The 25,093-nt window shown below is 40.5% G+C and overlaps 1 protein-coding gene across 7 annotated transcripts in view; it reads right to left on the reverse strand.

Moving 5' to 3' along the window:
• Positions 1 to 25,093, reverse strand: part of FRY (FRY microtubule binding protein) — a 578,133-nt gene that overhangs the window by 53,279 nt on the left and 499,761 nt on the right. For 6 of the 7 annotated variants that reach the window (XM_089690883.1, XM_089690882.1, XM_089690879.1 and 3 more), the window contains 9 exons: positions 24,387 to 24,484; positions 24,125 to 24,295; positions 22,753 to 22,893; positions 20,697 to 20,876; positions 18,615 to 18,776; positions 16,504 to 16,578; positions 14,761 to 14,931; positions 7,419 to 7,619; positions 3,178 to 3,339 (listed from right to left, as the gene is read on the reverse strand). In XM_089690883.1, the coding sequence (XP_089547009.1) occupies positions 3,178 to 3,339; positions 7,419 to 7,619; positions 14,761 to 14,931; positions 16,504 to 16,578; positions 18,615 to 18,776; positions 20,697 to 20,876; positions 22,753 to 22,893; positions 24,125 to 24,295; positions 24,387 to 24,484 (1,361 nt within the window). The remainder of the gene's footprint in view (positions 1 to 3,177; positions 3,340 to 7,418; positions 7,620 to 14,760; positions 14,932 to 16,503; positions 16,579 to 18,614; positions 18,777 to 20,696; positions 20,877 to 22,752; positions 22,894 to 24,124; positions 24,296 to 24,386; positions 24,485 to 25,093) is intronic. The other variant, XM_089690880.1, reaches the window with a different exon arrangement.

Genomic DNA, 25,093 nt, shown 5'->3' on the forward strand with positions numbered 1-25,093 from the left:
TTATGAGGGAGGAGGTCTGTTGTTGCTGGCTGCTGGGAGAACTATTTTTGCTGGCAGGGGTCTATTGTTGCTCAGGTGGGTCTACTGTTGCTTGGTGTGCTTTTGTTGGTGGCAGCAGGGGATCTATTTTACTGCTTTTTATGTTACCATTAGCAAATTCTATACAATTACTTAAAGTGTTACTGAACCCAGGATCCTGCATTCACTATATCTGATCTCCCACAGTACACATGGCAATGCAATTATTTTAGTAAATATTAACTGCTAAATACCTTTTCTTATCATCAGTTACAGCAGTCTTGTAACTTCTATCAATGTCCAGCAGAGCACTGGTTAAAGCTTGTAGGAGGAGTTTTCATTCTCCCCTGATTTTCCTATGAGGCTGCATGACTCCTGACCCTCTGTCTGGACAGTGCTGATTGGCCCTGTGCTGATTACATGCACCCTCCCAAGAAAAAAAAAAAAGAAACCGCTCTAGCATACACACCAAACTGAGCATGTGCAGCTTTCCCCCAAAAGCTCTGCTCTATCAGCAGATGGATTGGGGACAGTAGAAGAAGGGGAGGATCAGAGAAGACAGGCTCAAACAGCCCTTTTACACAATGTGGAAGATGAACCTCTTAGGATCCTCAGTGAGTATAACAAGCATGCTTCACTGCATATACAGGCTGATTTTCTAATAATAAAAAAGATTTATTATACAGGATTTATAAAACGCCAACAGTTTGCGCAACACTTTACAATGCAAAAAATAAAAAACAGAGCAGGGATTTTATTAAACCAAATCCCAATATGTTCTTAAAAAATCTAAAACTTATTTAAGTGGTCAAACCAGTTATAGTTAAACTAATCTAAGTATGTCCACACTGCCGCAACTGTTAAAAAAGTATGTCCACACTGCTAAATTTGTTCGGAACATCTAGGCTTCTTTTTATTTTTGTATACGGCGTAATAATGACACGTTTAAGGTGGCCAAGTAGCGAAGAGAAGGGTTCCAGCAAAGAAGTTGCCCAGAGCAACATCAAAGTCTTCTTAGAGCTACAAGTGCCTCCTGAGCCACCGAGTAAGGCCTTCCGACCCCTGAGATTAAACAGCCATTGGTGTATTGTGCTGAATCTGGTTAAGGAAATAATTCACTGACAGTATAACTGGGAGCATAAATAACCACAAATGCATAGGAATATACAGTATATTAACAGCATCAATAGGAAAAGTATTAATAGAATGGTCCACAAACTTTAATACCATTGGTTGACCATCCTTAACTATATACGTACCCTTTCATTGTTCATCCAATCAAAACATGTCTGTATGAAAGCACTGTACACTGTATAAAAACAGAGGCCGTTTTGTGTGACTGTAGTAAAGTGCAGTCACAGTTCCATGTATGAAGGCGTCCTTGTACTCATGCTAATGTTTTGTTTCTGTTGCAATGCGTTAAGTATAGGATATGCTGCAGTTTGTTTAGAGCTCACAAATAGAAAAGAAAACAATCATCAACTTTCACCAACCTTTGATAATGAAAGAATCGAGTCTCCAATGCACCGATCTTTTCAAACAGGAGCATAGAGCAGTTTTTGTGCGAATCTAGCAAAATACTGTGGTCGGAACTGAATATTCTGACAGCGAGCCAGAACGGCATGCATTGATTCAAATGTGCTTGGTGCACAATAGACTCCCACACAGAAACAAAATCACGTAGAGGACATGCAGCCCACATCATACAAGGCATTTTGTGCCTAGTGCCTACTATATGTTGTGCAATTCATAGTCCAACATGCAACACATTGGCATTAATAGAAATCAAATTCAGTAGTACTGTTGTTAATAAATCAGTGACAGAAGTGTTAGGTGAAAGAGACAAACAAGGAATAAAGCAACATGTCAATATTTCACATGTAATATACATAAAAAATAAAATCCCGCTGCAATAAACAATGATTGCTGATTGGTCTTTTCTGGTTGCTCTCCATACTTTTTTTTTTTAATAAGATACTTATGTTTTTTCTACACTGTAAATACTGCAAGCGCAAGCATAACTGAAGAATTATTTCTGATTAACATTTCAGGGGATTTTTTCCAATCATAAACGTCAATCATTTTTCAGCTGCTACTAGCTTGTCTTGCAAATCAGAATTGCAGTTAATGGCCATATCACAGATGGTTCTATGCCTGTTTTAGTCGGTTTTTAAAAATCCTGTCAACAGTCTATTTAATGGGGGAGCTACTATAAAACTTGCACAAGTTAAAACAAGGGGCAGTGTTATGTTTTTTTTGTAAACTAATGCATATAAGCTATTTAGCCCACAAAGTGAATATAAATAAATAACACACTTTGTTAAAAAAAAAATATTGGATGAAAGCAGAGAAACGGCAGTTTTAATCTTCATTTACTGAGCAAGTATCACAAAGACTTGGGTTACTCACAGCAACCAGCTCATTCTAAATGTGCAGGCATAGAAATGAAATGGAGAATGTACTTGCCATTGGCAGCTAAGACATGTATTTAATGCTGTACAGATTATTGTTTGGCGCTATTGAGCACGAAACTGGGTGCAAATGGATATACTGGTAGATCCCAGTGATCAGGTGCAAATATTTCATTGCTCAGTGCCAACTTCTCAGATTCTTCCATGTATGGAAGTCTGTACACACGAACGTAGAAATGCAGGTATATTACATAACCATATTTACAAAAATGATAAAATATGTGATTTTAATATTATAACTAAGGCTTAAAAAAAGAAATGCAATTCTAAGAACATAAAGTTTATATCTAACAGTAGAGGTATTATAAAAATTGATCCTGACTAAGAGCTCAGAGTATACCATAAGACACCCATAAAGAGGTCTTCCACTTTATGAAGGCGAGCTTGAAGCTTATTCACCCATATTAGTTTGGCAATAAAACATACATGTGAAATACAGGCATCATATACGTCTATGCAAAGGGTCTACCATCAGTTCAGACCGAGAGGTTAGTAGAAAAGATTATTAAACCCTTTGCTGCCAAAAGTGGCCAGCGCAATGTCCTGGACCCCTCCTGCCATAGACAGCTTAATAGTAATCATCCAGTCTATATATTAGTGTCCTACTAGGCTATCATTGGGGTTACAGGTAAATCAGCTGAGAGAAGCATTCATTGCAAAGATTTGATTTCTACCAAAACTCCATCACCTTAGATTCCTCAGATAAGAGTGGATTAGTGATTTCAGGCAAAGATGCATCAAAACTAGAGGTTCTTGTGTTAAGGGAATGGGGGTCAGCAGAGGTTGTGTCACATGATGTGGAGGGAGACTCCATGTGATTTGTCTCTTCAGAAGGAGAAAGGCTTATGATCTACAACACAAAAGACAAACATGGCACAAATGTTAGATCCAAAACTGTAAACCTTTTCTTTTAGTTAGAGCTTCACTGCCACCAATAAAAAAAATTACCAATAAAAGTATCAACTGAGAGTATCAGAGATGAATTGCAACATTTCCAGCAGATAGATTATTGTTTTCAAGTGAAGAGCAGCACCATGATCAACTATTAGGCTTCATGCACATGAGTGTTTTTAGGCTAAAAAAAAAAAAAAAACACTGGAAAAAATGCTAGATAAAAAACGCCGGTATTAGAGTTTTTTAGGAGCGTTTTAGTAGCATTTACGTTTTATTAGCGTTTTTACAGTACATGCAGAAAAAAGCTGCTAGGAATGTTTTAGTAGCGTTTAGCAGCATTTAGGAGCTTTTTTTTCTGCTGAAGAAACGTTACAAAATACCTCTACAAAAATTATTTTTCTGCTCCTGGACGCTGAATAGCCTAAAGTAGTGTGAATGGACACATAGGACAGTGATGGCGAACCCGTGGCACGCGTGCCACAGCCGGCACGCCGAGCCTTATCTGTGGGCACGCCAGGAGAATACCGTATTTTTCGCTCCATAAGACGCACTTTTTTTCCCCCAAAAAAGGGGGGAAAATGTCAGTGCGTCTTATGGAGCGAATATAGAGCGGCCGGTCCAGTATTTCCACCGCCGCCGTGTCAGAATACCGGGCCGGCCACTCAGCTCTGCAGTGGGACCGTACCTGTCCCTCTATCCAGCGGCGCACTGTCTTCCCGGCTTCTGTAGTGTGCGTGACAGCCGGGTCCCAAGTGCGCATGCGCAAGAAGCAGTGCTCTTTGTGAATGGTAAGGCGGTACCTGGGACACATGACAGATCCCAGAAGCCGCCGGACCAATCACAAAGCGCAGCGCTTCTCGCGCATGCGCACTGGGCATCCGGCTGTCCGACGAGCGCCCACACTACAGAAGCCGGGAAGACAGCGCGCGGCTGGATAAAGGAACAGGTAAGATAAAAAAAAAACTCAGGTACCCGCTCCCCCTCCCTCCCCAAAGGTCAGCAGTCATCTGTACTGTCCGCAGTCTCTGGTCATCTCCTGTACTGTCCGCAGTCTCTGGTCATCTCCTGTACTGTGTCTGCAGTCTCTGGTCATCTCCTGTACTGTCCGCAGTCTCTGGTCATCCCTGTACTGTCCGCAGTCTCTGGTCATCTCCTGTACTGTGTCCGCAGTCTCTGGTCATCTCCTGTACTGTCCGCAGTCTCTGGTCATCTCCTGTACTGTCCGCAGTCACTGGTCATCTCCTGTACTGTGTCTGCAGTCTCTGGTCATCTCCTGTACTGTCCGCAGTCACTGGTCATCTCCTGTACTGTGTCTGCAGTCTCTGGTCATCTCCTGTACTGTGTCTGCAGTCTCTGGTCATCTCCTGTACTGTGTCCGCAGTCTCTGGTCATCTCCTGTACTGTGTCCGCAGTCTCTGGTCATCTCCTGTACTGTGTCCGCAGTCTCTGGTCATCCCTGTACTGTGTCCGCAGTCTCTGGTCATCCCTGTACTGTGTCCGCAGTCTCTGGTCATCCCTGTACCATGTCTGCAGTCTCTGGTCATCCCCTGTACCGTGTCTGCAGTCTCTGGTCATCCCCTGTACCGTGTCTGCAGTCTCTGGTCATCCCCTGTACTGTGTCTGCAGTCTCTGGTCATCCCCTGTACTGTGTCTGCAGTCTCTGGTCATCCCTGTACTGTGTCTGCAGTCTCTGGTCATCCCTGTACCGTGTCCGCAGTCTCTGGTCATCCCTGTACCGTGTCCGCAGTCTCTGGTCATCCCTGTACCGTGTCCGCAGTCTCTGGTCATCCCTGTACCGTGTCCGCAGTCTCTGGTCATCCCTGTACCGTGTCTGCAGTCTCTGGTCATCCCTGTACCGTGTCTGCAGTCTCTGGTCATCCCTGTACTGTCCGCAGTCTCTGGCCATCCCTGTACTGTCCGCAGTCTCTGGTCATCCCTGTACTGTGTCCGCAGTCTCTGGTCATCCCTGTACTGTCCGCAGTCTCTGGTCATCTCCTGTACTGTGTCCGCAGTCTCTGGTCATCTCCTGTACTGTGTCCGCAGTCTCTGGTCATCTCCTGTACTGTGTCCGCAGTCTCTGGTCATCCCTGTACTGTCCGCAGTCTCTGGTCATCCCTGTACTGTTAATTAGTTTGCACTACTGTACGAGTTGTTTTTTCTAAACCAAAAGCTCGATATTCAGGTTTCATTGCAGTGTTGGCACTTTGAAAGAAATAAGTTGATTTTGGGTTGCAGTTTGGGCACTCGGCTCAAAAAGGTTCGCCATCACTGACATAGGATAACACTATATAGCTTCTAGGAGCAGAAAAAGAAAAGCGAATACCAGCTTCCAGGAGCTTAAAAAACGCTAGTGTGCATGAAGCCTTAGACTGCTGGACTGTGTTTTGTTTCTAAACAATCTTTCCACTGAAATATCTTAATTACCAGCAAATACTATATACATTATATTACATTATTTGTATGACTGGAATATTAAAGTATATGTAAACCCAACCTTTCATATTTCTGATATGTGTCTGCTGTACCATGTATTTGTATGCAAAAAAGTATCCAGTTCTCTTTGTATTGTTCCCTCTGTGTGAAATCCCTGGTGTCCCTGCCAGTCCCTTTGCTTTCCTGTTAAAAACAGACCACACTAGGCATGAGAGCACAGCGTGGGCAGTGTTCTGGCTGTGATGGGAGCTAATCCAATGGTCAGGTTTGTGCTGATACCCCCCATTACACAGTCATTAGCTGGAAAGACTAGTGACCTGCTGTTCCTCCTTCCGAAGCTTGTTATGCAATATAGAACAGAGGGTATGCGGTGCTTATTAAAAAGGGAAAAAGGGTATTTATAATGATTTTTTGATGTATACACAAATGTTTTGTTTTTCATTTCTATTTAAACAGAGTGGGTTGTTTTACAAAGTGAGGGTTTACATGTACTTTAATATGACATGAGCCATCAAGCTTACTTCTGTACTGACAGAGGACAATGATGTAGATGGCACCCACTCGTGCTGCTTAAGCCCCTGATACTACAATGATGTCAAAGGTTTTGGGTTCTTTCTTTATTAGCCTTTTAGGCTAAATTTGGACTAATGTTTATCCCAACAAGAAGGGGGTGGAATGAGTTACTGCTCTGACTCATTCAGCTGTGTCAGGAAACTGAAACTTGAGTTATTGAGCAAATGTATGGGCAGCACAGTGGCTAAATAGTTAGCACTTCCGCTTGGCAGTACTAAGGTCATTGGTTAGAATCCCAACCACCGGCACCACCTGCCTGGAGTTTGTATGTTCTCCCTGTGCCTGCGTGGGTTTCCTCTGGGTACTCAGATTTCCTCCCACACTCCAAAGACATGCTGGTAGGTTGATTGGATCCTGTCTAAATTGGCCCTTGTATGTGTATGTATGAATGTAAGTTAGGGACCTTAGATTGTACACCCCTTGAGGGTTAGGGACATATGTGAATGTACAATATATATGTAAAGCGCTGCGTAAACTGACATTACTATATAAGTACCTATAATAAAAATGTAAAAACAGGCTTTTTTCATCAATGCAGCCAAAAACAGATAGGTAAAAATGTGAAAGCATGCACATAGCTTCAACGCATAGCAGGATATATAGATATGAAATATTTATGTGGATTTTTTAATATATACCGTGAATGGAGAAAAATTAAGAATATTATAAAAGTTAGTAAAGTAAATGTAAAAAAAACCTATACATTCACTCTAAAATGTTTAAAAACAACATGCCCCAATTTGGTAAATTATAAGAAGACCCCTTGCTGCTATGATTCATTAGCAAGGCAATGTTAACCAGCTTGTGTCCAGTAACGCAGGCATGCAGATACAAGTGTGCCCTATAAGCAGGACTATTGGTTCTTTGCAGGAGTTTGCAACATGGGGATGATACCATATTGCTGTGCAAGGTGGTCCCAGGGAGAAAGGTGATGTACATTCTGGAAATCCGCTTTTAAGGTTTAGTAGGTCACAAAGGGGTACATAAACCATGCTCTCCCATTCCTATCAACAATGGCATTACACTTACTAAGTCAGAGGTTTCCAGAATCTGACTTGTGGTTAGATCTTCTTCTTCAGAAGATTCATCTGAGTCATCCTGGTTCAATTTGCTCAGACTGTGCGTGCTTCCTGACAACTGGCTTTCTTCCAAGAGCTGCATATCACACTTGTCCAGACTGTCCAGAGAACGCCTACGAACTCCCCAGTTGAAATTATCCATGCTTTCTCCCTGCAATAACAAGCATTAGAAGCTGATGACCAAACTGAACTGATACATTCTAAGGATCTTATGATACAAAAAATAAAAATGCATTGCCAAGTGAAAATTATTTACTTATCTGTAATGCTGAAATAATGTCTTTAACTAGAAGAGCCCCAGCGTCCTCAGTCAGACGTGTATAAGAGTTTTTATCTGCACGTTCCCATTCTCTAAAAATGACTGCCATGCAGACCCACCCAGTGCCTAAGTGTTTAATTAGATGTCATATGAACAGTATGTTTCTCTGGCCACTCTTCAAAGATCCTGTATTTTCACAAGATCAGCGAATGCATGGGCTGCTTTTTCCCACAGCCTACTGCCAGCCAACGATACATTCAGGATGAATCAAGTTACAATTCAGAGAGATTCATAATCTTTGCAAGCCTCGCCTTCCAGCCAGGGGCCTCTGCAAAGTGGTATATAATCAAAAAGCCCACAGCAAATGGTCAGGCTGCACATAGTGTGTGGTTTCCAGATTAAGCATTGTGATAGAACCAGTCTTCCTGTACTTCATGCTATAAACAATGTACTAATTACTTGCTGTACCTAAAAGGAAGTAGTCCTTATGATTAAAAGAAAAGCAGGAAACAAACTTCATTTGTGCTAGTGTTCACTACACATACATACAGTATGAAGGCCAATGTAAAATGTATATAAAGCCACATTTTTTTTTTTATAGTAGATTTGATACGATAAGTGTTAATGCCATCAAGCTTACTTCTATACTGACAGAGGATAACAGCGGAAATTGCTCCCAATCCTGCTGCACAAGCCCCCAATGCTACAATGATTCCAAGGATTTGGGGTTTTTTCTTTATTAGCCTTTTAGTCTAAATATAGACTTATGTTTATCAACAGGGGCGGACTGACAACTCATGGGGCCCCCGGGCAATAGGAGATCATGGGGCCCCTGTGTCCTCGCCCACACTCAAACCACACCCAAAAAAGTCTATGAAAGGTACCAGAGGCATCTCATGGGGCCCCCTACTGACCCCGGGCCTTCGGGCAGTGCCCGAGTTCTTGAATGGTCAGTCCGCCTCTGGGGTGGAATGAGTTACTGTTATGACTCATTCAGCTGTATGAGTAAACTGGAGCTTGAGTTATTGAGCACTGTAAAAAAAAAGGATAGGTAAACAAGTGAAAGTGTGCTATAGCTCCAAAATCTGTGTACCTACTAGGTAGATTCAACCTATTTGTCATGGTGACTCTCTACAAATCCAATCCTGACAGGGGTCCTAACCATTCCCTACTCTATCCAAGACTATGAAAAAGCTTTTAGTCTTACATATACTTTAATAAGAAAGTGCAAGCCCAGTAGCCCAAAGCAGCCAATCTACAACCATCCTTTATGGTTCTGACTGATAAAAGGTGAAATTCAGTCGGTTGTTGTAGGTTAATGCTGGCTGTAGATGGATCGAAATTTGATAGGTTCAGCAGAGACTGGCTGAATTTCAATCCATGTGTGGCCACTCTGGCGCAAGAGATGTTGATCTAATGATTGACATCTGTCAAATGAGCTTGTTGGAAAATTTTTCTCAATCAGCAGCTGCAGCCAATGGGCACCTGCTGATCAGTGGATTTTAACAGCAGAGAGTCCCCGCTGTCAAAATACAATGTATAAGCAGGGAGGATTCTTCTATTCATCTCGATTGTATGGGTGGAGGGATTAACTAATTTTTTTTTTGTTCAGACCTCTTGCCTTTTGCATGGTCTTAACTTGTTTTTCTTTCTTTGCTCACAGATTTACCCCCAATGCTGTCAATACCCCATGAAAAAAAACATATAAAAACAAGGTCCTACAGATAAAGGTTTTCATCACCCACCGTGAGAACCCACTTTCCCTATGTTATTCTTTCGACATATTGGTGAGAAGGAAGAAAATGGTAGTTTAAAGAATGTACATAAGAGTATGGCTGGCCCCAGAAAGGTAATGAGGCATGTTTGAACACAAAGCTGAAGAGTGAGATGGAATTCATGGTGATTTTCCATCCATATTTCCAGAGGGCTGGAAAATCTGTCAGAAGTATTGATTGTCACCTTTTAAGGCAGCACTACATTGCCCAATGCCTAAACATCACAAGAAATGCTGAAACTGGATTGTGTATGATCACTCCACAGAGAAAGTGTAAACGTACCCACACACAAATGATTCTGATTGATAAGAACAAACAGATGCTATAGAGACCCCTTTAACATCCAATGTACACTGTCTAGTGTATGCTGAACTAAACTATAGTATCTTCTAACAGCAAAGGGGAGTCAGTGAAAGCTTTCAAACCTACAAAATGGATGTGTTTGTAGACCCAAATCTGCATTTCTTTTTATTTCTGCACACTTAGATGCACAAGTGTACCAAAACTAGTTTTTCTGCATGACAATTTGGTTTTCCGTAAACCCATATTCCATCGCAGGATGGATCTATGTGTGCCAAGTTATAACAATTAAAACTTTGTAAACCTTTTACTTTATCTCTTGTTCAGTTTTGGGCCAAACAAGTTTGTATCCTTTCCCTTCACCAATTTCTCATAGTTAAATGCAGCTTTCAGTGGGTAGGTCAGACAGACTTGACTAGGCTATGAACACCAGAGAAATCATATAAACAGGCAGTGTGTGCTCTACATTTCATATAGTAGTTTTCCAAATACGTAAACATTGTTTATGGATGGACTAAAAGGAAAAGTATGGGATTTAAAAAAAACATACATACTCACTTTCATGCTGCAGCATCTGTGTGATGCTGCAGCTGTCCCACGTAGGCTATCAGAGAACTGAGACCACTGATCAATCAGTTCTCGGTCTGCTCTGAACAGAGAGCAGTGATTGTCAAGCACTGTTCTCTGCTCTGCTCCTCCAGCGCTCACTGGACAGGAGTGGCTGGCTCTGGCTCAAAGCTACGTCCTGAAAGGCGGAGTCAGCTATCAATCAGGCAGTGGGGTGGATCCTGACAATATTGTTGGGATGTTTCCTGTGCCTGAAGCAGCTTTGCTCCATCTACTGCTAGTGGGCAATCCTGGGTCACATGAGGACTAAAGTCATTGTAGTTCTGTAACCCATAGGGAAGTAGAGCCAAAATAAGCATACTTCTCTTTTAACTTTAAAAAGCATTTGCACCGACAAGCAAATGGAGAACGAGGTGGGTACAGTTTGCTTTCTTCACTTACCTGCTGCTGTCCCCCTGTTTTTCCTTTACAGTAACATACACTGTAAGTTTATACATATCTTATCTTACCTGTTTCTACTCCTTATACTGGCCATGTGCATAGAGATGAGATGGTACAGAAATGCACATTTAGAGCCCAGAATCATGCTTGGTTCATCTGACATACACATCCACTGTTTCACCATATCAGACAAACCCTCATTACTGCCTCATTGGGATGCAGTTTACCTTCGTTCATTCTGGAGATGAAGAAAAAACTGTGCAAAAAGGTCTAACCTGCCTATTTGCTAGTACATCAGATCTCCAAGTTTGTCCATGTGCTATACAAAAATTAACGTTGAATTCCAGGACCACCCTAACAACTCTTAAAACTGCCCCCCCCCCCCCCTTTCCCCACAACTATTCTCACGAATCTAAGAAAGATATGTATACTTATTTTCAGGCAGCTCCGGACCTGTGATCACGCTCCCCTGTGTCAGGGAAGAGGAGAGAGCACTCCAACAATAGCTAGTAAAGCATGGAGTGGTGATCACACTCTTACACTTCAAAGGTCCATTCATTGTCAGTGCTCCCTCCACTTCCCTGCAGCGGTGCTGGCTGACACAGGGCAGCGAGGTCATGTGACCAGGTACGTATACACATTTTTCTTACACAGGTTAGTAAGCAAAGGTGGCAGGAGGGGACAGTTGTAAGAGTAGCTAGGGTTATCCCGGAATTCCACATTAATTGCTGAACTACCTTCTGTACTCAGTGACAATACATGTGCGTATATAAGTGTAAGTATGTTCTGCCTTCCCTGAGGGCACATAATCAACAGATTCTCTATGTTATCTTGTAGAAGTCACTCACAACCATCAGATGTCAACAGTTTTACGTTATCTCCATGGGTACTTTAAAGTCCTCTAGATATTATCCACCTTTGTTAATGTCTTTCTTCGCAAATGTAAAAGCTGAATTCTAAGAATTACAATAAAAGGTAACCTTGCAATGGGGCCTCTCTGCACTACAAAGGTTAAATGCTTGCTAAGTCTAGGGCCTAGAGGATAAGGTTGTAATACTTAGCTTATTTCTTGTTTCTCTGGCCAGGGCACTCTTCTCTTTAACACTTCAAGCTGTGGGTGGGCCCTCACTGTCTATATATACAATGCAGGTTCTGCATTGTATATGACGTCAGTGTGTGACTGCCAGCCGGAATGCCCTACAGAAGAGGCTGTGGCGGACTGGTCACACAGTTTGGTGAGTGGCTGGTGGAGCAAATAATATGGTGAGTATTACAGCTTATTCCTCAAATCCTAGACATAAAAAGCATTAAAAGTGCAAGTTCACCTTTTCACAAAAAAATAAAAACATGAACATCCTACACCACAACCCCCTGTCCCATGCTGCACTCACCTTCCTGGGTGATGAACTGTCAATGCCCACACAGCTGGTTTAGCGGTCCAGGGATTTGAAATCCCTGCACTTGTTGCCCTTCTTTCTGTACGGCTTCTGGGCTGAATCTGAGTGATTCTGATTGGTCTGCGCTGGCACGATTGCTTTGAACAATCAGAATTGCTCTGATCCATCCCATAACCCTTAAGAAAAGAAAGGGAAGAAGGGCGGGGATTTCAAATCTCTGGAACGCTGCACTGACTGCGTGGGCAATGGCAGCTCATCACCACGGAGGTAAGTGCAGCTGGGATGGGAGAGGTGGGTATTAGTTCACCTTTTCATTTTTGTGAAAATGTGAATATACACTCTAACCATTGCAGTGCAGGGTGGCCTCACTGCAAGGGTATATTTTCCTGGTGCCCAGACATGGGCTTTGAATATGTTAATGAAATCTTGTATGAACCAGTACTATTTGGACATTTCTTTCTACCATTCTGTTCAGTGAATTTTTTTTTTAAATTATGGAGTAATTTAGGCATAACAGAGCGGAGGGAGCTGCCTTGTAAGGCAGTTAAAAAGGCAGTTTTCACAACAGCCAGCTAGAAGTGTACTCTCCAAATAGTGTGAGACATTACGTCCTCTTAATTTAGCAGCAAAACCCCCTTTAGTCATTTGCCAAAACCACAGCAAAAATGTTTTCATGCCACCAACAATATATTTTAGGTGCACAAGTCATGCATCTAAGAAGATCTGCTCCCTCTAATAGGGCCTTATATGGCTACCGAGTGGTCTGTGAGAAATCTACTATGAAAATGGACAGACAGTGCCTGGAAAGTCAAAAACACTTTCACTTTTAGAACATCATCATCTTACCTGAAGCTCCTGGATAGCAGATATAACAAGAACAAAACAAAACAAAAAAAAAAAAACGAAGAGAAAAACTGTTTTAAGTCTCTAGAGAATATATTCACCACAGTTATACATACATTTGTTATGAGAATGAGACAACACTGATAGCGGTAAACACTTATAAATGGAATGTGAATGTTTAAATGTATACTAATGAAGTGCTAATGAAAATAGAGCCATATGAATGATCTAAACAAATCAGGTTAAATAACTTTTAATTTAATGTGTATTGTACATTAAAACATAGATGGCAATATTTTATTGTCTGTCACTCAATTGTTTTTGTCATAGTCAATTCTGCAGTGGTCCAGGAGCCTTACATTAGTCCTGATCCACAGCTGGCACCCACATAACTTGTGTACACAAAAATCCAGTGAAATCCCTGTCTTTCCTGGTCAGAAATTTTGTTAGCAGTGACAAGTACAATTTCGCCAAATGTGTCAGAGTTTCTTAGGCCATTGCTGCAAAGATACAAGCTCAGCAAACAAAATATGTCCACAATGTCTTAAGCAAGACACTGTTTACCATTATAAATTAGTGATTAGTTTGTTCCAGGCCTGGACCTGCTATCTAGCAACATGTGCTTTATTCAACCTTGCTCTAGTAAAAAAAAAAAAAAAAATATTTGTTTTAGTCCACAGTCATTTGTTTGTAGTCTCCAGTACTGTACTGGGCAGCTTTGTAATGTTTGTTTATGCACATTTAATTACTTTGTGTAATTTAGATGCAAGAACTGATTAAAGTCCAAGGCCCGGCATCTTTCAGAAAGCATAATGCCACATGAAAAAAATGTCCCTCTTTTACAAGGAACTTTTTTTTGTAGATATAGATTTTTTTTTGTTGCATAATTCTTTCTTGAAGAAAACATATATTTTACATAAGGCCCAACTCCGGGAATTAGACAAAATCTACCAGTGCAGTGTAACCCCCATTTACAGATCTCCTCTCCTGTGAATGAACACGAAAGCGATCTGTATTACGTCACTTCTGGGTTTGGTTGTCACTTTCCCCGACTTCTGTGGATGGGAAAGAAGTTGATAGAGCAGGATCTGTGAAACTGCAGTATTAGTATGCCATCACATAGGGGACTACTTCCCCCCTATGTGATAGGTATAACGTTAATTGTAAAAATGCATGCAGAGGGCATGCCTACATATGAAAACAACAATTGTGCTTCACTTCTTACACATCCCCACAAACATCGGAGTGAGAGTTCTAATTCTACGACCATCATTTATGATTAACTCTAAACTGATAACCCAGAGAGCCTTTTAATATTACACCTATGGAAAAGTGTAGGTACCAAAGTTTGTTGCCATTCACGAATGTGTGCAATTTCAAGGCTTAAAATACTGTCTATTTATTTACTCATCACAACCTCATCTTTTTTATGTTACAAAAATTGGGTAATATATTGTGTTTGTGTGCACTAAAATTAACTTTAGTGTATTAGTTTATGGAAAATATGCATTTGATTAACGTGTACTAGTATTATATGAAACATTGAAACTACTACCATTGTATTTTCTAGGGGTTTTGTTTTATAGAAAATATATACTATTTGGGGGTTTATCTAATCTTCAGGACTAAAAGGTGCATGTTAACATGTGTGCAAAAAGGGAAAAAGACCCCTGTGCTCATATCATGCTGCAGCCATCTTCTGTCTCTTACCTCTCCATCCTCAAGCTCCACATCCAGGAAGTCAAAATCCCTGAAGACACGGAATTGCTGCTCACTGTTTGTATCATCCATGATCTCCTGCTCTCTGATTGTATCCTCTGATGACACCAAACTGGTCTGGTGTTCGATCAAATCCAGATCACCGCATGAAGAAAAGATGACCTGGGAATATTAAGTAGAATTAAAATCTTCACCAGAAAACAGCTCCTTGTAATAGCTTCTGTTAGTAATGCTGGCATCCAGCTTTCAGCTGTAAGGCTTTCCAGTCCACACCTAATTCCTTTGCCTGTTATTTTTAGATTGCACTTTAACTATTTATGTTGGACAGGTGCCTTCAAACCGAAGTTGAACAAAATGAACAACTCAGGCTCAAGGAACTTTTCCTAGGGAACAAGACGGCTGCTTCCTCCTAGTGAACCTCTTGGTATTGTGTAAATGTTTAGATTAAACATCCAGAGAAACAGAAAGCTGCAGTGATAAGGATTAAGGGAAAACCGAAGGGGATGGGGAAACATGTAAGCAAACTACTTGGTCTAGTGGGTGGGAAAGTCTGGTGTCTCTAAGGAGTTCATGGACACACGTGTTCTTTAATTAAACTACCATATATACCCATTAGTCTGTCCTACTTATTTAAGTGCCTTTCCACAATAGCCATTCATATTCTTATATATTGGTTTACTATAGGCAGCATTAATATTTTGATTGTTTATTGCCCAAAAGTGTACAAGCCATGAGTATTTGTACAAATATTTCAAGGTGTGATTCTCGAGCGGAAACTAGGTTTTAGGGTATGGGTGGAATAATTACAATTCACTGATCAAATCTGGGACAAAGAAAGCTGGAGCAAGATTTGCCCTATAGCATTTTACATTTGTATAATTTTAAGGTACATACGGCAGGTAGCATGGTTGCAGGTTTTGGGCTTTATATGGGTTTTCTATGTTTTAGGATAAATGTAATGTCACAATTTCCACATCACAACTTAGAAAGTCAGTTACAAAGTACAAGTTCAACTCCAGGTTAGAAAATCTCTAAATTAGTAAGTTTAAAGTCAATCATAACAGCTCAGAAACAGCCATACAGGTCTAAAACACATTCATATGATAACTGGCATGTTAAAATAAGTTGTACAGTGCGTTTACCCAAAATTCTGTGACAGTGGGGCTTATTAACCATTTCCAGTATGCTGCCTCCCAGCGGGTGGGCTTTAATGCTGAGCAGCCACATATGTGCATCTATTGGTAAACACTTTACTGTGCTGAGAGTGCACTCCCTGCAAGCTCCCAGCACAGCAACAGTTTCCAGAAAGTTTTTGATGCATACTTCCTGATGCGATCGGGAGCTTTCTGATTTTGTGACCGCTGTGACTGCCAACCATAGTGGTCACGTGATCAGAATGGTCGCCTTCACCTCCCAGCATTTAGATTCACTTAAAGGGCTGGAAGGCGGTGGCAGGAAGGGGGTTAATAAAAACTGAAGTGGTGACAACAATGTGTGTTTCCATAACCACAGTTATAGCTGTCATTTTGCTTTAAGCAGGTTAGATAAGGAAGGGTAACGCTTTGGTTGCAATGGAAAACACAGACATTTTCTAGCTGGTGTTCATATTGTAACAAGATTATAACTACCATTTTCTATGATTCCTTAGCGTTAGGATCCCCCTGCTGCCTAAAACTAGATAAGCATGACCCTTTACGATTAATTATGTTATTACATTTGCAAACGAATACTCACAGAGGGGTTTTTGCTGAGCCCCACTTCCTGGCCACATAGTGTAAGGACATTCACCAGTTTTTCCCTCGTTTTCTTCTTCAGCAAATTTGAAGGAAGTAGGGAAGGAGGGAAGGAAGGAAGAAAAAAACCATATCATCATAAATAAATGAAAAAAAAAAAAGAAGCCCAATGCATTCAGCTAGTCAAGATGTTATCAAGTTGTAATGGAACCAGAGCTAACAACTACTACTAAGCCTTGGCTTGAAATATCAGAGATTGGTATGATTCTTAAAGTTGTAGAACTGCAACAGCTGCACACTGACCTCAAAACAAGCCCCATGATCTGGAACAACAACAAAACTGCAGAGTGTAGAAAATATAAGTGACACCAAAACAAGACAGCTAAACTCGTAAAACAAAGATTTGTTCACGATTATGCATTCATAATAAATCAAATCTTGCTTTACAAAGGCCCAAGCCACTAATAGCAAGAATCAGCCCCCAAATGCTAAGATTATCAGCACAGAAAAAACAGAGGTAGATAAGCAAAGACGACACCAACAGAGTGATTTTTATGCTTCCAGATGCAGACTTACAACACCTGATGGAATAAAATTCATTTGTAAAAGAGTTGATGGTGGTGCTTGGTGCTGTCACTTTAAAGCTATTGTAAAGGTTGTAGTTTTTTTTATTTTGTTTAAAAATAACAAACATTTTATACCTACCTGTTGTTTGCAATGTTTTTACTCAGAGAAGCCCAAATCCTCTTCTTTTTGGGTCCCCCTATGGAAGTCCTGCCTCCTCCCCCTGTCGTATGTCCCCAATAGCAAGCCTCTTGCTATGGAGGCACTTGAGTATGCTAGCTCCCAAGCCATGCTCATGTGAATGGACATTGTCCATTCACACACACAGCGCAGCTTGGCCCCGCCCCCAGCTCTCTTCTCACCAGTAGTGAGTGACAGCAGCAGGAATCAATGGCACCCACTGCTGAGTGAGCAAACAAGGAGAGAGAGACCCAGGAGAAATATGGCTCTCATGCACATCACTGGATCGAGATGGTCCTGAGTTAAGAATGGGGGGCTGGGGAAGAGCTGCACCCATAAGGTTTTTCATCTTAATGCACAGATGCAAATTAAGGTATAAAAAACAAACAAAAACCTTCTGCCTTTAGAATCACTTTAACAAAATTTAAGGTAACAAGTATACATGCAGAAGAATGATTTGAATATTGCCTGATTTCAGGAAGTGTATGAATAGTAAATTAAGGACAACAGGCATTCCAAACCAGAATATAAGAACCTTAGGTCTCTTTCACGGAATTCTACAAGCATGCTTAAGATTTTCTACTGTTCCAGTATGGAGTCAATTGAAAATAATATTCAGTAATGTATTTGGCCTGACTGGCGTGGAGCTTACATGTCCTAATTTATGATATTACGTCTGCAGGTATAAAATATTCAAAATCGCAGAAAATATCAACTATCAAATATTAATACAAGTTTACAGGAGTATGCAAACATCTATTTCATCAGTATCAGTATAGCTAGATGTTTAAAAAAAAAAAGGCCCCCATTACAACATCTGATGGAAGGAATGTCATAACACAAAGGCGAGAGCAAGGCATTTCTGTAATGCCTGTTTAATATCTCCATTACTTGGCTGCTCAGATTCCTCACATTGCAGCTAGATACTTCTGCATGATTTCACCACAACATCATTCTTCAGCTAACCACAAAACAGTAACAAAGAGAGCTAACGCACACAGGCTAAATGGTTAGCACTTCCGGCAGTACTAGGGTCGTTGGTTCGAATCCCAGCCATGTCACCACCTGCCTGGAGTCTGCATGTTCTTCCTGTGCCTGCGTGGGTTTCCACCGGGTACTCTGATTTCCTCCCACACTCCAAAGACATGCTGGTAGGTTAATTGGACCCTGTCTAAATTTGACCTAGTATGTATGAATGTAAGTTAGGTACCTTAGATTGTAAGCCCCTTGAGGGTTAGGGACTGATGTGAATGTACAATATATATATCTGTAAAGCACTGTGTAAATTGACGGCGCTATACAAATACCTGTAATAAATAAATAATAAACGCATTCTTTTGAAGTATACAATGAATGAATGAAGGTTACCTGAGAGGACTGGGGCCGCTTCCAGCTGACCGGGACTAATGCATTAGAGTTGGATCCAGAGGAAGTGGAAGATGTACTTCGTGTAACTGGCATTACCCTAGGTTTACCATCTCGTCCTGCAGACCCTTGTAGATCATCAAACCTTCTACCAATGATGGGGGTCTAGGGACATAAATACACTTTTGTTTTACGAATATCAATGTATTATTTTGGAACCTGACACACAGGCAGAAAGCTATATTATACTAAACTTCACAAACCATGCTTCAGAAGCAATAACTGAACCTCAATATAATCATAATCCAACTTTTTTATGACAATCTATTCATCCAAGATAACAGCAGCTTGAGGGAATCATGAATAATGCTCATGACTGTAGACTGCACAATTTGTCTCCTAGATTGTAAGCTCCGAGGATCAGAGCCCTCCTATCTCTCTTGTATTGAACTGTATTGTTGCTGTATTGTTTCCCGTATATTGTAAACCGCTGAGCAAACTGTTGGCGCTATATAAATCCTGTATAATAATAATTTGTCAATGGGAAGCCCTGAGAACAGTGAATTGTAATTTTCATGCCAAGTATCACATTCAGAATTTAGCCAAACGATGTTGCACTTACAACTGTTTTCAAAATGAAAAAATAACCCATTATGCATTATCTTGACGGATTTGCACCAAGGTACCCGTATTTGGATACGCTCCTACATGACCATATTTGGGTATGAAACGGGACCTTTTCAAAGTCTTTAGGAGCTGGAATCAGGAGAATATTATGGAAAGGTGGAGTGCTGCAAACTATGCATACATTTATAGTTAGCCCTGTGATCCCTCCACCAGTATTTTGCATCTTTTCATGCTGATAATTACTGCTCCATGCAACATGCTTAGTATTCTATACACCTGATACATTGTACAAAATTTTTTGTTGCTTATCACAGCTTAAAAGCTAAAAAAAGTTACATCTGTAAGCAACATACAATTTTCAAAACTTATGGAGAAAAAAAAACACTATCCAGAATTTAACGCCTTCACACCTAAGGGTAAAACAAATCTTAATGCCTAAGCACAATTTTGCAACGTTGACATGTGTTAGAGAAACCATAGATATCATCACAACTACTTTGTACATCCAGGTAAATTATACCTTGTTTTTGTCAGGACAAATTGGGCTTTCATTTGGTGGTAAATGGTAATGGATATATCCTGATTTTTTTATTATCAAAGGAAAACTGGCCTAAAATAGTAAAAAAAAAAAAAAAATAATAATTTTTTTAAATTTAGCTGTGTGTTTCTTGTTACTACCATAACCTAAAACCCAAAATAAATTTTCCAGCTCTTGACAATCGCAGCAATACCATATATGTGTATGTTATTTGTTGTTTGTACCTGTAGTGCAGCCCAGAAACCGTGCATATTTTGTTTTTTGGGGTTTTTTTTTTTAGCGAAAACACAGTAACACTGATACCAATTTAAAAAAAAAATAAAAAATCCTGACCTTTGACCCTGACCTGACCCAAACACTTACCCTGGCACTGAACTAGATCAAACCTTGATCTAGGTATTTTTTCTTTATTTTTAAATATTTCTTTATTTTAACAAACATTTTTTCCCCCCTCTATGCCAGGAGTTAGAGAGATAAAATGTATCTCTCTCCACCATTCATAGAAAAAAAAAAACTAGGGGGGGTGGGCTATACAGTGACTGATCACTGAGACAGCCAATCAGAGGCTATCGCAGCAATCATGTGACCCAGAATCGGGGGTCCCGATCGGTAGAAGGGACCCGGGGCTCTCAGTGACACCACGGTCTTTGTGCTGGGAGCACGCTGTGTGGCGTGCTCTCAGCAAAAAGACAGGTACACAAATATGCGGCCCCATGGAAAAAAACCCAGTTCTGTGAGGCCGCATATTTGTCTGACATCGGAGCGAAGGGGTTAATGAACAAACAGCAGTTAACTCCCCAAGAAGAATGTGTAAGAACTATAACATGAATAAAATAAACAAAGTGGTGTGTGAAAGGTGTTATGAGAGCTATGTTGTATTATGGTAGCATCAGCAGTACAGTTATATTACATGATTCTACCTGGGAGACATCAAAGTGGAAATCCAAAGTCTTCCCTGGTAGCTCTTTGGAGGAACTCGTCCACAGTCTGCTAATCTCCAGTTTTGTCAAATCGCCGTGTTGATAAGCTGGTAACACCAAGCTGGCAGATCGACAAACAACCAGTTTCAATATATTGAGGGCTTCCTTCCAGTGGATACTCTGAGACACAATGACCACAAGTTAGCACCTGAATTCACCATAAAAAGCTTTTCTAAATACAGGTAGTAATGTTTAGTTGGGAATGATACCATGTACCCAGCTAACGGATACTTTTTAAACTGAAGTTCAGGATTTTCACCTTCTCCCAAATCTGGGCATAGACAGTTTTTCATTAAACCGCCACAACCAGTGGGTTGGACAAAAAAGGACTCTCCGCTGTCAGTATACATTAAATCAGCAGCTGAAGCCAATCTGTACAGCTGTTGATCAACAAAAGATCAACTTCTGTTGAACAGGGAGGGCCGCACACGCATTGAAATATTGCAAGTCTCTGCTGATTGGACCGAATTTTTATTAGTCTATGCCCAGCTTAAAGGGTAGGCAAACCCTAACATATTTTCTTTGCTACCTTTTTGTCTGTTAAATATCCCACTGAAAGTGTTAGGCTCTTGCTATGAGGGGCATTCATGCAGGCTCAATCCTGAGCTGCAGTGTGTGTGTCCACTGACACACACAGCACAGCTCTGCCTTGCCCCCCACTCCCTCCTCACAACTGTGATTGATAGCAGCAGGAACCAATGGCTGGTGCTTCCATGGTCAGTGAGGGGAGAGAATGAGGAGAGAGTTGCTGCTCTAAGGCACAACACTGGATTGAGATCAGGCTCAAGTAAGTATTTAGGGGGCTGAGAGGGATCACAGAATTGTTTTTTTTACTTTTTTTTTTTAATGTACAGAATGCATTAATATGTCTTTCTCTGGATCAACTGTGGGTATAGGATTATAACTTTTTTTTTTAAATGGTTAAACAGGATGGACTTTTGTCTTTTTTCAGCCAGACTAACTATGTAACTATGTAAGACATGACTAGTAAAGAATGGCTACAGCTGAAATACACTCACTTAATGTATACTCAATTACTGTGATTGCTGAATCAATTCACAAGTTGGTCAACTGCAAATGTTTTGGCTCGATTCACTAAACATATGCAGATCTGCAGACAATCATACAGTACATCAATCTCAAAACATCAATCGCAGTTTAGCAGTAATAAATCCAAAACCAAAAATGTAGTATTTTGCAGCTTACCAGTCATCTGATGTGGGGGCTGCATTCATTTTCTTTTTTAGGCTTTTTACCCCCGTTTTCACCTGGTGATCAGGCCAGTAACACACCCCCTGTACTAGCGTACCCCCACTCTGTATGAAGGAGCATAGTATGCACATTTGGGCAGCAGCATTGTCAGTCTGGGTGGTGTGTTAGGTGTACTAGCAGATTTAGATAGACTAACAAATTGATGCCAAACTTCAGCTGACACCTATTAATCAATTACAGCAAAGAGTTATTTTTCCTTTTAGGATAAAGGTATAACATAATGAAGAAAAAAGCCGATCATAAGAACCACTATCAGTACTAAATGGTTTGTCTTATCCCTGTAACTCATACATCTGCAGGAGAGCTTGTTTTGTTGAAAAACAAAATCCTTACTGGCTGGATCGCCAGGTGAAAATAAAAGAAAGAAAACCTAAAAAGAAGAAAACGAATGTAGCCATTATATCTAGTGGATAACTTTTGAGCCTTCAAAGGTAAAAGCACACTAAAATGACCAAGCAGACTGGCAAAGCTTGGGAGTCAGGTGAACAGTGTTCATGGCTGGAGCATCAAGAAAATAAAAATAGAAGAATGGCTGAATAAGCCAACAAGTCTGAAAACATAAAACCTCAGTTTTGGAGGGGCTGACCTTAGAAGGACAACAATGTGAAAAACTGAAAGAGGACAATGATTCTCATACAAATCAACTTATTTTTTATTAGAACCCACCCTCCATGTATTTACCACACACTATACTGAGTAGTAAACAATTACAGAATAATCATACCTGAACAAATTTTTCAATTGTCTTTAGTACTTCCATGTTGAACTGCTTGCCAGGAATGAGAGACATATCCATATGACTCAAAAGGCTGTAAATGATTTGCAGAAGCGACTGCTGCATGCTGGGAAGGCCTTTTTCAAGCAACTAGAGAAAAACACATATTGGGGATACATATATTAAAAAAGTATTACTATATATTCTCCTGCAGAAAACTGGCGACTACCTATCTTGCATAGCAGATACAATTTACTGCTACTCCAAATCTGGGTATGTACGTGTTACAGTGTATCTCTGGACAAAACCTTTTCTTATAATGCTGGACACAGAATTATACCCCCTGTTATGTGTTTATTGCCATCTCTGTCCACACTGGTAAGTGCCAGTGATCTTTCTATACTGGTGACTATTGGCATCTAGAAAGTGAAAAGGAATCCAAAATGAGAACGTTATCCCCAGAAAAAGAGGAAAGGAGAAATCTATCAATGAGGGATAAATCTGGGGACAACAATCTAAAAGGAGGAATTCCCCTGACTAGTTTTCTCTAATTTCCTGTGGGACAGAAGGTAAAACAGAAACCTTCCCAATGGTACACAGACAGCAAAAAATTAACTGGCAGTGGTTTTAACCTTTCCGTAGTCCACTCAAAACTAAAAAGTAAAAAAAAATGTTTTGGCTACAGATACACGTTAATCTGTCTGTTCAAGAAGTGAGTGCGCACAGCAACCTTTTTAGACCAATACAGCAGCCACTCCCTGGGCTATAGCAATCAGTTAAAAAATAACTCATATTCTCGTTTGTTTACATCATGGCAGTAAATAGCTAAAAATCCTTCAAAACATAGCATGGTGATGTTTCAAGCCCGTAAAGTCCTTTGTCAAGCATGCAGTGTAACAATCCAGGCTTTACAAAGGGCCGTAGAGACCAGAATTTTTACCATGCAACAATGTACTACCATGATGTAAATACAAAAAAGAATGAAAAAGTTATATTTGTAACTTGTGTGTTAATCCATCTCACAGTATAAAATCTTATATTATGCATAATATAATATTATATAACATTGAAGTCATATTAAAAGAGGTATATGTTGTTATCAGTATTTTTGATAGCCAGTACCACTATTCAGTTGAAGCACGTGTATGTGGCATGTATGAGTTTAGTAAATAAAAAATGAAAGATTATACATGATTTCATTAAATGCTGACACAAGAATTCTGTACTGTTCGTGTTTGGTCCATATGGTTCCAAAGAACAGTACAATGAATTTGCCCGTGTTTCATCCTGATTTCATGGAGCTGAGTGCCTGGGTGCATGAGCAACAACAACTAAGCTCTGATGCAACTGCGGTATAAAGCATTTCATTGTCAAACATTACCTCTGCCAAGTAAGTCACCATATTGAGAGTGATGTCAGCAAAAGCTTCATGTAGGTATCTGCAGACCACATTCACCCATGTGGCACAGTCTCTTGTGTAGCTGTGTGTCTTGTACAGAGTCATGACATGGGCAAGGTTGGATAACTTTGGGTTCTTTTCCTCCAGACAAACCTATAGAAAGTGACACATTCATTGAGTTACAGTTATTGTCAATAACATAGCCAAACATAGCAATGATAGTGTGGGTGTTTAAACATCAAACCTGTGCAATCCTCTCTGCTGCTTCTTTGCAGAAATGGTTGGGATTTTCAAAATGCTGGATCAAATGAGGCATCAAACACAAAATATTCAGGGGAAAGCCTGCAACCAACAATAGTTATTGATGTCAATATTATTATTATTATACAGGATTTATATAGCACCAACAGTTTGCTCAGCACTTTACAATATAACGGGAGACAATACAGCAACAATACAGTTCAATACAAGACGGTTAGGAGGGCCCTGCTTCTTGGAGCAGACTGAAAAAAACACATTAGGGCTTATATATGCTGGCTTTTTTTTGGAATTGTGATACACTGGAACTAAAATGACCTTTTCCATTAGAGGGGGATCTCAAGACTTTTTTTGAAAGAATTTAGTGAAACTGTGGTTTGAATAAAGCACAAGCTCCTTTGTTCAATTAAGCTTTGGCAATAAAACCTGGAAGCGGATTGGTTTCTATGTAGAGCTGCGCCAGATTTTGCATGCCCCCTTTTTAGTAAATAACCCCCTTGTGCTTATTTATTTATTTCAGGTACTTATATAGCGCCGTCAATTTATGCAGTGAGGGAGTAAACCAGAGTACCCAGAGAAACCCACACAGGCACAGAGAGAACATGCAAACTCCAGGCAGGTGGTGCCATGGTTGAGATTTGAACCAATGACCCTAGTGCTGCCAGGCGGGAGTGCTAACCATTTAGCCACTGT

This window comes from Staurois parvus, unplaced genomic scaffold (genome assembly GCF_062004578.1).
Source record: "Staurois parvus isolate SC_StPar_1 unplaced genomic scaffold, SC_StPar_1.0 ptg000544l, whole genome shotgun sequence".
Classification (NCBI taxonomy): Eukaryota; Metazoa; Chordata; class Amphibia; order Anura; family Ranidae; genus Staurois; species Staurois parvus.